General features: G+C 43.0%; 1 protein-coding gene across 2 annotated transcripts in view; it reads right to left on the minus strand.

Annotated features, from left to right (window-relative positions):
* Positions 1-11,741, minus strand: part of PRICKLE3 (prickle planar cell polarity protein 3) — a 47,018-nt gene extending 35,277 nt beyond the window's left edge. Inside the window, exon 1 of one of the 2 annotated variants that reach the window (XM_061614082.1) lies at positions 11,723-11,741. In XM_061614082.1, coding sequence (XP_061470066.1) covers positions 11,723-11,725 — 3 coding nt within the window. In that variant the 5' untranslated portion in view covers positions 11,726-11,741. Of the gene's footprint in view, positions 1-5,367; positions 5,531-11,722 lie in introns of those variants that run through there. The other variant, XM_061614081.1, reaches the window with a different exon arrangement.
* Positions 11,742-13,297: the final 1,556 nt, after the last annotated feature.

Consider the following 13,297-nt stretch of genomic DNA (forward strand, 5'->3'; position numbering starts at 1 on the left):
GCAGGGAAACCAGGTCATCCAGGATAGTCAGAGAGTTAACAGCCTTGTTCCCATCCACCCCAAGGGAAAGGCAAGGCAGAAAACCACAGAAACCTCCACCCTCATGACCACCCCAACAAGGACAACCTCTTCTGCTAAGGGTCTGCAGTAAGCCCACCTACAGAAGGGCTTGCAATGACACTGTTTCCAGAAGCATCTCCACTTCTGTAACAAAGGCTACAGTAGAGCCTTCCTTTGGCCAATAACACATTCCCTAGCATCTCCTACTGAGTGCCTCCAGGACAGGAGACTTTGCTGCTTAACATCCTCAGTTGTCTCCAGCAGTAGCAGAGGGCCTCTTCACAATAGCTCCAACCTTCACTGGCTTGGCTTCTCGTATCTCTTCTGCACTGAAGCTCTCCACAGGATTGGCCCACCTTATTTTTCTGCCCTCGTTTCCAGATATATCCCTGTCTGTAATCTTCACTTCTCTGACTCAACCACCCTTAGCTGCCCAAAAGGTTGCCTGCTCTCTTAAACACCTCCACCCATTCTCTCCTTGCCCCTTAGGCCTTGCTGAAGAACACCTTTTGTCACCCTTTAACCTCTTCCATTAAGCCTTTGGTTTAATTCCTTAGTCCTCAGCTCCACCTGAAGAGGTCAGCAAAACCAATGAGAATTCTCCCCACTTTGTAGCCACATTGAAGGGGTATTGAGGGGTTACAGTTGGGGGAGGAAGAGATAACGCTCCTCTTCCTAGGCTGTGGTCCCTATAACAATGGGGGGCATGCCTATAACAGGGCAGAAGGGCGTGATAGAAATATTTTAAATAAATAAATAAAATTCAGGTTGCATATTTATAGCTGATGGAGAGGTCTTGCACAACAAACCTGCTTCCCCCAAAGATTAGACAGTTTGCTATCACGAAAGTGATGGGAAAATGCAGTGGAAAATCTGGGATAACACATGCTTTGATGCAACATCATCTAACCTCCGCATAAACAAATCAGAATGTATACTGAATACACAGTTCATCTGGAAGCACCCTACGGTTAGCTTTTAATGCTGTTTAGTTTAATTATTGAATGTGGTTTTTTGGTTTTATATTGTATTTTATTGTGCTGGTGTACGTCGCTTAGAGTGGCCGTTAATTCGGCCAGATAGGTGACTCATAAATAAAATTTTATTATATTATTATTATACGTTTGACATTTTCCTCTCTCTGTTTGCCGATAAATTGCGGAAGGGTGCTGTTGAGTAGGTTTAGGGCCTTTCTAAACAGTTGTTGCTTATTTGTTTAATGAATTAAAGAAAAGTAAGACATTCCCATATAACATGCATATTTTCATACACTGTTAGCTTTGCCTCTCCCTTCCTAATCTCTCCCCACTGTCAAAATTTACATTATAAATTCCTCCGTACAGGAACCTAGAGAGAGATATACTGTACACATTTCCCAGAGTCCTCTGGGAAGAGGGACTGACTGTTCAACCACTTGGGGAATTGTAGCTCTGTGAGGGGGATAGGGGTCTCCTAACAACTCTCAACATCCTTCACAAACAACACCAGGATTCTTTGGGGGAAGCAAGACTGTTTAAAGTGGAATAATAGTGGAATAAATATATTGTGTGAATGTAGCCTCTATCTACATGCCCTTGTAGCTCAGGAATGGTATGTGCAAGCAGACACTCTTGATTATAGGTCATGATGGAACACAAATGTGGAGGTCATGCCTTAGAGGTATGCACGGACCAAGCCATTTACATTCGAGGAAACGTGCTGCAATCCTCCAGTAAGCTGACTTTACTCTTGCATGGCCTATTCCGGGGATTTCTTTTAAAGCCATAAGAATGCACACTCAGGATCTCTTAACAGTTAAGGCATAACTAATCTGCTCCTGAGAATATGCTGTTGCTTAAGAGCAGCTTTCCTGGATCAAAGCAAGACCGCTCTAATCCAGGATTGTTTGCAAGAATCCCATCATCTAGCAAGCATTGTCCATGATCTACCTTATGCCTGCTCTTTCTTTAGAGGACTCTGCAGCACAATACCCTCACCACCTCATTAAGGCCTTAGAACGCAGAGCTTGGAAAAGTTACTTTTTTGAACTACAACTCCCACCAACCCCAGCCAGCATGGCCACTGGATTGGGCTGATGGGAATTGTAGTTCAAAAAAGTAACTTGTCCAAGCTCTAAAAGAGCTACGGAGTAGCACCCCACAAAGATCATATCACCTCTGGTATAGCTACAGCACTCCTCATAACTCCCTAACGTCATAATCCACAGCTTAGTTCTTATAGTATGCACGCAGGCATGCATATACACATACCACTACACCAAGCAGGAACATAGCATCCCATAGCATCTTCTGCAGCAGCAGTTCTTTAACAAGTGTGGCATAAGGGTCCCTATTGCTCTATAAAACACTTTACAGTACGGCCCCGCTTACCGGCGGTTTGCATTCCAGCGTTCCACTAATGCGGCGGCTTTCAATTAGGGGAAATTCCCCGTTTTTAAGCCGTTTTTGCGGCATTTTGCAGCATTTTTGTGCAACGCACCCCATTATACTCAATGGGTTCCGCTTTATGGCGACTTCCACTTTACGGCAGCAGTCCAGAAAGCAACCTGCCATATAAGCGGAGCCCGCCTGTACAATGTTTCTAGGCCCCAACCTTTATCAGCATCTCCTCTTGTCCTCAGGACAGAGTGGGGAGAGATCTCGGAATCCTATAAGTCCCCTGAAAAGCCTTGGGATGCCCCCTGTGAAACAGGGGCCTACTGAACCCTGCATTGCCTGGTGCCCCACAGCTTCCTCTGCAGTAATCCCATAATGAGTTCTTACAATACACTCTCCCCATAACTGAATATGCCATCAAATCCATAGGCTTTAGCATCCAACCCATATTGCCTACACAGCCATCTTTTTACACGGCTTGGGACCACAATACCTGATGGAATGCCTCTCCCAATACATACCCACCCGTACACTACATTCAAGATCAAAGGCCCTCCTCCGGGTGCCTACTCCGAGGGAAGCTCGGAGGATGGCAACAAGGGAGAGGGCCTTCTCAGTGGTGGCCCCCAAATTATGGAATGATCTCCCTGACGAGGTGTGCCTGGCGCCAACACTGTTATCTTTTTGGTGCCAGGTCAAGACTTTCCTCTTCTCCCAGGCATTTTAGCATGTGTTTTATAGTGTTTAAATTTTTAAATAGTATTTTAAATTGTTTTCATAATATCTGTTTTAAATTGTATTTGTTTTAATGTTTTTAGTTACTGTAAACCGCCCAGAGAGCTTCGGCTATGGGGTGATATACAAGTTAAATTAAATAAATAAATAAATAAATTGGGTACAGAAAATGGAAGTCCCTTACACCACCTAGCACCCCCACAGAAAGCCTTCTTTGTGGTACAATCGTCCTTTAAAAATGCTCACAAAACATCAGTGCAGAAGATGTAGGGCTGATATCTATGCCTGCAGTGACTTTTTCAGAAAGGAAGTCTGAAGAACTGAGGAAAACAATGGTGAAAGATTTGGCGTTTTGGAGATGAAGTTTTATTGACAAATTAAAAACTAACCATCACTGGGTCCAGATGGTATCTACCTAAGAGTTCTTAAAGAAATCAAATATGAAATAACTGATCTTCTAAAAGCAATATGCAACTTCTCTCTAAGATTGGCCTCTGTAGCTGAGGCCTGGAAAGTGGCCAATGTAAAATCATTTTTTAAAAAAGGGATTTGGGGGGATCCAGGGAATTACAGACTGATTAGCTTAATATTGTTCTGGGTGAATTGGTGGAAAACATTATTAAAAACAAAATTATCAAGCACATAGAAGAACAAGTTTTTCTGAAGAAGCATCAGCATGGCTTTTGCAAAATTATCACTATCCTTGCATCAACAAGGATATACATAGGGTTGATCCAGCAGACACTGTATACTTAGATTTTCATAAGAATTTCCACAAAGTTCCTGACCAAAGGCTCCTAAGCAAACTTAGTAGTTTTGGGATAAGAGAACAGGTCCCCTTATGGGATCACTAACAGGTTAAAGAAGCAGAGAGAAGGAATAAATACTCACAATGGAGGGATGTAAAAAGTGCCTCACAAGGATTAGTATTGAAACCAGTGGATTTTAATGTGTTTATGAATGATCTGGAGTTAGGGGTGAGCAGTGGGGTAGTCAAGCTTGTTGAGGACACCCAATTAGTAAAGTAGTAAAACCAAAAAGGGATTGCAAACAGTTCCAAAAGGATTTCTCTAAATTGGGTGAATGGGCAATAAATGTAAAATGATGTATGTTGGGACAAAAAAACCTAACTTCACTTAATGGGTTCTGATGATGGACCAGGAAAGAGATTGTGAGGTTGTGGAGGATAGGTCAATAAAAATGTTGACCTAATATGTAGCAGCTGTGAAAAAGGTGAATTCCACTTTAAGGATCATAAAGAAAGGAATGGAAAATAAAACCGTCAATGTTGAAATGCCCCTACATAAACTGACAGTGCAACTATACTTGGAATATGGTGTATAATTCTGGCTGCAACACCTCAAAAAAAGGATATTGTAGGATTAGAAAAGGTGCAGAAAAGGGCAATCAAAATGATCAGGGGACTGGAGCAACTTCCCTACAAGGAAAAGCTACAGTGTTCAGGGTCTGGAAAAAAGATGAGTAATGGGATATAACAGAGCAATACAGACTTATACATGATATGGAGAACATGGATAGAAAGAAAACCATCTCCCTTTATAGTAAGATGAAGCTGAATGGAAGGAGATTCAGGACAGACAAACAGAATTCTGTGTCACATTGTGCATATGTGGAATTTGCTACCATGACATGTGGTGACGACTATCAACTTAGATTGTTTTAAAAAGGAATTAGACAAATTCTTGGAGAATATGACTATCAGTGGCTACTAATCATGATGTCTATATGCTGCCTCTGAGATCAGAAGCAGCATGCCTGTGAATACCAATCTCTGGAGAATAGCAACGGGAAAGGACTATTGCCCTCATGTCATGCTTGGGGTCACCTGGTTGGCCACTGTTAGAAACAAGATGCTGGACCAGGTAGGCCTTTGGTCCGAGAACCAGCAGGGCTCTTCTACTGATCTTATGATTCCCATAAAGATAACTTGCCCTTAGGGAGAGGAAACGAAGATAATAACGCCCCCTAGGGTCCTCCTCTGTCCGTCCCCCCAAACCTCTTCCCCTGGATCAAAGTGCCCCCTAACGCAGTGCTGGGGTTCCTTCCCCCGTTTCATTCCTGTTGCTGGAATGGAGAGGGCCCCGTCTGTCTCCGAGCAGGCTGACTAGCAGGCTCACTTCGGATCCTGCTCCCGCCCCGTCTCGTCTTCCCTTCCTCCCCAGTGAGACAGACTCACGGCTCGGGTCGATCGACGGCGCCGCGACCCGCGGCTGAACATGGTCGTGATCCCGCCGTCTTCAGCGCCCGGGCGACTCACCCACCTCCAGGTTCCCCTTTGCGCCCGGGCGCTGCCGCGGATGTTGCTGCGTTCCTCTCCCCTACCCAAAGGAGGAGGTGCTGCCTCCGGATCCCTCCCCGCCGTCACAGCCATCCAGTCCCACCCCTTCGCCTTCCCTACACCCAAACGTCCTTTCCCTCCTCCCCCTCCTCCTCCCATGATCATATTCTCCATCCGTGCGTTCTTCTCTTCTCTCCTCCTACCGGCTAGTTTACTATTGCGTTCGTGTTTTGCGAGTCTCTTTAGAGGGGGCCTACAGTGCAGAAGGCTGTAGCTGGCGATCCTCCTGCAACACGTGTGTGTGTGCGGTAATGGACGCAAGCCACCTGGGAAAAGGTCAGAGCACCAGAATGCATCGTTGGACCCCCGAGTAGCGGGGAGGAGCAGGTGGCTTTGCATTGCCCCGGCAAGCTGGCATCTCTCTCTGAAGCAACCAGACCTGCCCGTTTCCCTATTCTCCCTCCGGCGCCAAGCCACGTTCTCGCCCGTCTCTACCCACTGTCACCTCCCATCCGTCACTCTATTAAACCCCTTTCCCACATTCTTTCTGTGTCTGCCTCTGTCTGTCACTTCCTATCAACGCTATCTGTATCAACCAACCCCGTTTTTCCTTTTAGTATCCCTGCCACATTTCTATTCATCCCCTCACACCTTTGCTCACCCTAGTAAAAGCCATCTTCCATCGACCTATTTTTCACATTCCCCCTCCTCCTCTCCTCTCACCTCTTTAATCTGCCTTCCCTGCTCAGCCTATATAATATAAAAACATTCCGTTCAGTTTTATTGTTTTAGCCATTGGCCATATCAACACACTATACAGCACAGCCAATAGCTTTTTAAAAATATTAAATCTCTCCTGCCCAACGTGTAACACGATGGTAAACAAATTCTGCATCAAAACTACTTTACAATGTTACTTAGCAACTTTTAATTTATAAACAGTAACGAAGTGGCACATTCAGAAGTGCAGGGTCCCCTTCATGATAGTCACAGCCACACTCCCTCCACACTGTTTTGCTGCTGGGTTGAGAATGAGATCAAAGAGTCTTCTCAGTGGCTGACTCACTTCCTTTCACTCTGATTGCCTCCAATCAGCAGGAAAGGACAAGGAAGCATCTTAGAAGACTCTTCTCAGTGGCTAAAACACTCCCCTGTCATTCTAACTGGCTCATAGGATGCAGGAGACAAGAGGACCATGATGAGACCCTGCTCCCAAAAACTTAAGGGGTCTAAGTTCCCTGCCTCAAGATCCCGGACAACTACACCCCTGTTTATAAAGGTAGACATATATTTGGTTTTTCAATGTACCTGGGAGATATTTTCCTCTCACTGACAGTAGACAACTACACAAATAGTGATGAAGATCTTAGACAATTACTATCCCAGTAACAAACAGATGGCATACCAATAGAGTTGCTACAAGTTACTGAGACTGAATCTGTCCAAATTATGACAAATATTTGTCAACAAATATAGAAAATAAAACAATGGCCCACAGACTGGGAGTGTTCAATATACATCCCAATTCCAAAGAAAGGAGATCCCAGGGAATGCATTATCAAACTATTTCCTTAATATCCCCAGCAAGTAAAGTAATGCTCAAAATTCTACAAAGGCTCTTACCATATATGGAGCAAGAAATGACAGATGTCCAAGCTGGATTTAGAAAGGGAAGAGGTACCAGAGATCATATCGCAAACATACGTTGGATAATGGAACAGACCAAGGAATTTCAGAAGAAAATCACCCTGTGCTTTAGAGATTACAGCAAAGCCTTTGATTGTGTAGATCATGAAAAACTATGGAATGCTTTAATCTCATCTTTATTGTTTGCGGTCATTGACCAGCCACACAGGTACAAATATTTAAATGCAGAAAGGCAGAAGAATTACATATAAACAAGTAAACAAGTTAAGAAAATAAAATCTAGTATACTAAAGTTAAGATGAATTAACCACCTGTTTCCTTGTAGTACATGCTAAAGCACAAATTTTTGCCACTTTAAACATTATTTCATTTCTCAAATCTGAGAGAAGGAAGGAGGTATAGAATGTGTCAGATCTACCTGGTAAGTTTTTTAGAATGGGAGCAATATAAAAGGAATGAATGCCCTTATAATATGAACAGTATAACAGGACATGGGTGATTTATTCCACCTTGACCGATTGGCATGGGCAGATGCGTTGGGAATAAGGAATGTGCAAATATTTCCCCTCCAACAAGGCTGATGGTAAAGAGTTGAAATGAGCTAGTGTAAAGGCTCTACGATACTTAGGGATCTCCAGAGCCCACTCCATGGGCAAGAGGTCTTATTGTAATTCACCAGAAACAAGTAATGTGAGGCCCAGGCTCTGTCTTCTTGTAAGGCAACTTCCCTAATCCAGTTCTTAATAATTTCTTTGGCCTTTATAGGTCCCAGTTGAATGAGAGCTGAGGGAGAAAACCCCTAAAGATGTCATTTTTCTTCAACCATAGTTGCCCAACCAGAGGTCGGGTTGTCTGTTACAATCAGAGGGGCTAATCCTTGAGGTCTGAATTTTAGCTTGAGCCAGAAGCGTAATGCGTTTAGCCATGCTCGTGCTCCAAGAGAAACCAGCCCAGATTCCAATCTGAATAGGGCGTTGGGAATGCCACGTGGGGCATGGAATGCTTTAAAAGCAATGGGGGTGCCACATCATCTGATTGTCCTGATGTGCAACCTATATTCTGGACAAGAGGCTACTGTAAGGACAAAATATGGAGTAGCCGATTGATTCCCAGTTGGAAAGGGTGTATGATGGGTGTATTTTATCACCCTGTTTAATCTATATGCAGAACATATTGTATGGAAAGCAGGACTGGACCAAGATGAATGTGGAGGGAGAAATATCAATAATTTAAGATATGCAGATGATACCATACTACTAGCAGAAACCTGTAATGATTTGAAATGAATGCTGATGAAAGTTAAAGAGGAAATCACAAAAGCAAGACTACAGCTGATCGTCAAGAAGACTAAAGTAATGACAACAGAAGATTTATGTAACTTTAAAGCTGACAGTGAGGACATTGAACTTGTCAAGGATTATCAATACCTTGGCACAGTCATTAACCAAAATGGAGACAATCGTCAAGAAATTAGAAGAAGGTTAGGACTGGGGAGGGCAGCTGTGAGAGAACTAGAAAAGGCCCTCAAATGCAAAGATGTATCACTGAACATTAAAGTCAGGATCATTCAGACCATGGTATTCCCAATCTCTATGTATGGATGTGAAAGTTGGACAGTGAAAAAAACAGATAAGAGAAAAATCAACTCATTTGAAATGTGTTGGAGGAGAACTTTGTGGATACCATGGACTGCGAAAAAGATGAATAATTGGGTGTTAGAACAAATTAAATCAGAACTATCACTAGAAGCTAAAATGATGAAACTGAGGTTATACTTTGGACAATTAATGAGAAGACATGATTCACTAGAAAAGACAATAATGCTGGGAAAAATAGAAGGGAGTAAAAAAGAGGAAGGCCAAACAAGAAATGGATTGATTCCATAAAGGAAGCCACAGACCTGAACTTACAATATCTGAACAGGGTGGTCCATGACAGATGCTACTGGAGGTCACTGATTCATAGGGTTGCCATAAGTCGTAATCGACTTGAAGGCACATAACAACAACAACAACATTTAAAGGAAACGTTTTCTTCATTTTCCTCAGTTGATGCAAAACACGGTTTCTCATAAGCTCACTTTTGTCTTGCGGTACAAGAAGCATGCACTACCCACCACCTGTCTCTGGCTTTCATCTCCTCCTCTTCCCTTTTTAGTGGTTTATAACAGATGCCATTGGAGGTCACTGATTCATAGTGTCACCATAAGTTGAAATCGACTTGAAGGCACATAACAACATCCCAGTAACACAAGTGAGACCTTTATGGAATCTTACAGTCTGTCCTGATACCAAAGATGGCATCAACTGAAAACTCACCAGTGTAAACTCTCTCCTAAAGCAAAATTTAAGTATATACTTCTAGCCCATATTTATACATGAGCATATTAAACAATGGGACAAGCAAGCCTAAATTTGCTAAGGGATACCATTATCATTTTGAAAACATCTTTTATTATTTTAAATTCCACCTTTACAGCTTGCTGGTTACATTGAAGGAGATAAACACACCCCTATCTCTACAGGAGGCAACTCAAATTCTGATATCACTTATTGCTGTCATTTCCAGCAGACTTGTCAGGCCGTAGAGTGTTGGTCTTGGACAAAGGGAGGCCGGGGTTCAAGTCCCCACTGGGTGAGCTTGAGCCCATCACTCTGTAAAAGCCCAGTCTACCTTACAATCTTGTGAGGATAACAAGTGAGACAACCATCAAGTAAACTCTGAGCTCCTGGGAAGAATGGCAGAATAAAAACATAATAATATGATAAACTAGTGGCCACAATCTAACAGAATTCAGCATCTTTTAAAATCCCACTTAGCTCTGTCAGCTCAAATGGACTTGCTCCTAAATAAGAGTGTGAGACAGTGTAAGGGATTGCTGGTCATACTGAGCTGTGTGCCTTGTCAGTTTAATAAAGGATTCACAAAATGAACCGACCCCTGGTTATTGCTATAATTTAACAGAACTTTCTTACCATTAGAGCTGGCTGTGGAAATTCTAGCTCCTTGCTATTTCTCCCTTCTCATCTAACTCATAAATTACACTTTCAATGAGTAAAAGCAGGGGTGCAAATCCACACAAGAGTAACAGTAGCTTACCATTAATACCTACTAATACTTAACATTTATTTAACACTTTATTTACAAAGCAGTTTGGAGTATAAAGTAGTTCACAACATACAACCTATGTCCTCACAGTGAACTCAGGCTGTGTACCCACTAACCCATTTGTAGCACAAAAATTTAGTTTTTCTCAGCCTGTAATGGTCATGCTCAGTGGACATGGGACGGTGATTAATTGTGGGGGAGGGGGTACAATGAAAAATGAGGGAGGAACAGAATGGTGTATTCTGAAATTGGGCTCTCTTTCCTATCAATTCTCCCTTGCAAATGCCTCTTCCCTGCCTTATGTTAATGTTACCAGGCAAGCACAGGATTTCTGATCTCATGGGAAATAATACAGACCTGAAAGCCCTGGATCCAGATACATTCCTCAAGCTTGACAGGATCAGATGTATCATTACACAGAGGCCGCATCCACACCATACATTTAAAACACATTTTTACCACGTTGAGAGTCATGGCTTCCCCTAAAGGATCCTAGAAATTTTAGTTTACCCCTCACAGAGCTACAATTCCTAGCACTCTTAACAAACTATAGTTCCCAGGATCCTTTGGGGCAAGCCATGTGCTTTAAACCTATGGTGTGGATGTAACCAGAGTGGTGGTGGCAGATGCTGAGGGCAGCAGTGGCAGCCCCTACCCCCACCTGGTCATTCCTCCCAAACCCCTCCGTTGTTTCCCTATGATAGAAGACAGTGCTGTGTGTATCATGCAAACTTCCCTTCTCCCCCTAAGCTATTCTTCTATCCTCGGGTATGGTGGGGGATGCCATCCCATTGATAGTGACGAAGTGAGGCCCCATTTATACTATAACTTCAAGCAGTATCATACCATCTTAAACATGGCTTTCCCCATCCCCCAAAGAATCCTGGGAATGGTAGTTTGTTAAGAGTGCTGAGAGTTATTGGGAGACCCCTGTTCCCCTCCCAGAGCTACAATTTCCAGAGTTCCCTGGGAAGAGGGATTGACTGTTAAACCACTCTGTGCATAGGGCATAGCTACAGATGGGAGGACTGGTGCTAAGGGGTGAAGTTATGAGGCTACCAGGACTACCAAACTATGCTTTAAATATATATATATATTTATGTTTCATATACACATTGCATAAAAACAACAACTAAACAATAACAACCATAACACCATCCCAACAAGTTTCCATTACAAAGTATAATACAGAATAGCCAAGTATATAACTCCCCTGCCACACATATTGCCAAGGCTGCGAACATTTCATTCTTTATTTCTACAAATCTTTCCAAAAGGATTTCTCAGTGTTTAGAGGATTAAGCACTGCTATTCCTTTGCCAACCAATTAAAAGGATGTTTCAATAAAGTCATCATATTTTGTAAAAAAACAAACCCCAGAATTAGCCTGCTATGGTTAGTCAATCTTTCCAACAGGGCTGTTTCCCATCCTTTGTGAAAGCAGCCTCTGACCCTTTTTTGCCTGAGGCAAAGGGGAAAAGGGTGCCCTCTACCCTACCATTTCAAGACAGAAGCTGACCGGACTGGCTGTTGACAGTTCTGCTGCGCCTGAAGGCTAGCAGGCTGGCTTAAAGACACAGGGCAAGCTGTGTGGCACGCACAGATCTGTCCTCCAATACCTTGCTACCACTCCCTGCCCCCCCACCACTTGAGGCAGCCCAATTGGCCACCTTTCTGCCCAATAGTTGGACCAGCCCTGACACCACTGGCCTGCAGTAATGTCTGCTGTCTGTGCCTCTTCCAGCTGCTCCAAGTTTTTTCTCCCCAGCTGCTGATACTGAAGGGAGGACTAGGTTCCTAATGAGCTTCTCTACATCACTGTGTGAAAGCATGCCCCCAAACTCTTGGGAACTAGCACAAGGGTGGTGGGATGCTCCCTCAATCCAACTGACATCCTTTTCAAGAGGAAAATGTCCCCGTTGGAATGCCCAGTTCTGAGCAGTGGGGGGAGGGGGGAGGGAAGGCCCATTTCAGACATGCACTATTGTTTATTTGATAACTACAGCAACAAGCAGTGCCAATGAGTCACCACGGAATAAATAGTCGCAGATACAAAATTTCTGTCACCTGAATAAATAGTTTGGGAAGGCCCTTCCTGGGAGGGGGGAGCTTATATTATCACCTACTTCCACCGTGTGTTAGAAAGTGGAACTGCAGGCATATTAGTATGACAGTCTATTCACGTGCACTTTCATCATCACCTATTTTGACTGCATCAGGTGACAGTCACAACAGATTAATAAACCCATTTATTTATTTATTTATTTATTTATTATTTGATTTATATCCCACCCTTCCTCCCAGCAGGAACCCAGGCCGGCAAACAAAAGCACCAAAAACACTTTAAAACATCATAAAAACAGAATTTAAAATACATTAAAACAAAAAATATTTAAAAGCATTTTTTTTAAAAAGCTTTGAAGACATCTTAAAAAAAAAGGTTAAAAACATTTTTTTAAAGGTTTAAAAACATATTAAAAAGCAATTCCAACACAAACACAGACTGGGATAAGGTCTCAACTTAAAAGGCTTGATGAAAGAGGAAGGTCTTCAATACGTGCCAAAAAGATAACAGAGATGGCACCTGTCTAATATTTAAGGGTAGGGAATTCCACAGGGTAGGTGCCACCACATTAAAAGTCTGTTTCCTATGTTGTACAGAACAGACCTCCTGATATCTGCAAGGAGGCCCTCACCTGCAGAGCGCAGTGATCGACTGGGTATATATGGCTATTTGTCAGATCGCATCACCCTCTATGTGCCTGCCCGGACCCTGAGATCTTCAGGAGAGGCCCTTCTTTCAATACCTACATCTGCACAAGTACAACTTGTGGAAATACGAGATAGGGCCCTTTTGGTGGTGGCCCCTAGGCTTTGGAATTCCCTCCCTAGGGAGATAAGAATGACCCCTTCCCTGCAGTCTTTTCGCCGACAGTTAAAAAATTTCTTATTTCAGCAAGCCTTTGATTCCGAAGGTGGCCAAGGATAGGCCCAAAAGGATGTTATACTGTTCTTGCCAGTTTATTTTTTAATTATTCTGATTTTATGATTATGTTTTTTAATTATTAGAAAC

This window comes from Rhineura floridana, chromosome 3 (assembly GCF_030035675.1).
Source record: "Rhineura floridana isolate rRhiFlo1 chromosome 3, rRhiFlo1.hap2, whole genome shotgun sequence".
Taxonomy (NCBI): Eukaryota; Metazoa; Chordata; class Lepidosauria; order Squamata; family Rhineuridae; genus Rhineura; species Rhineura floridana.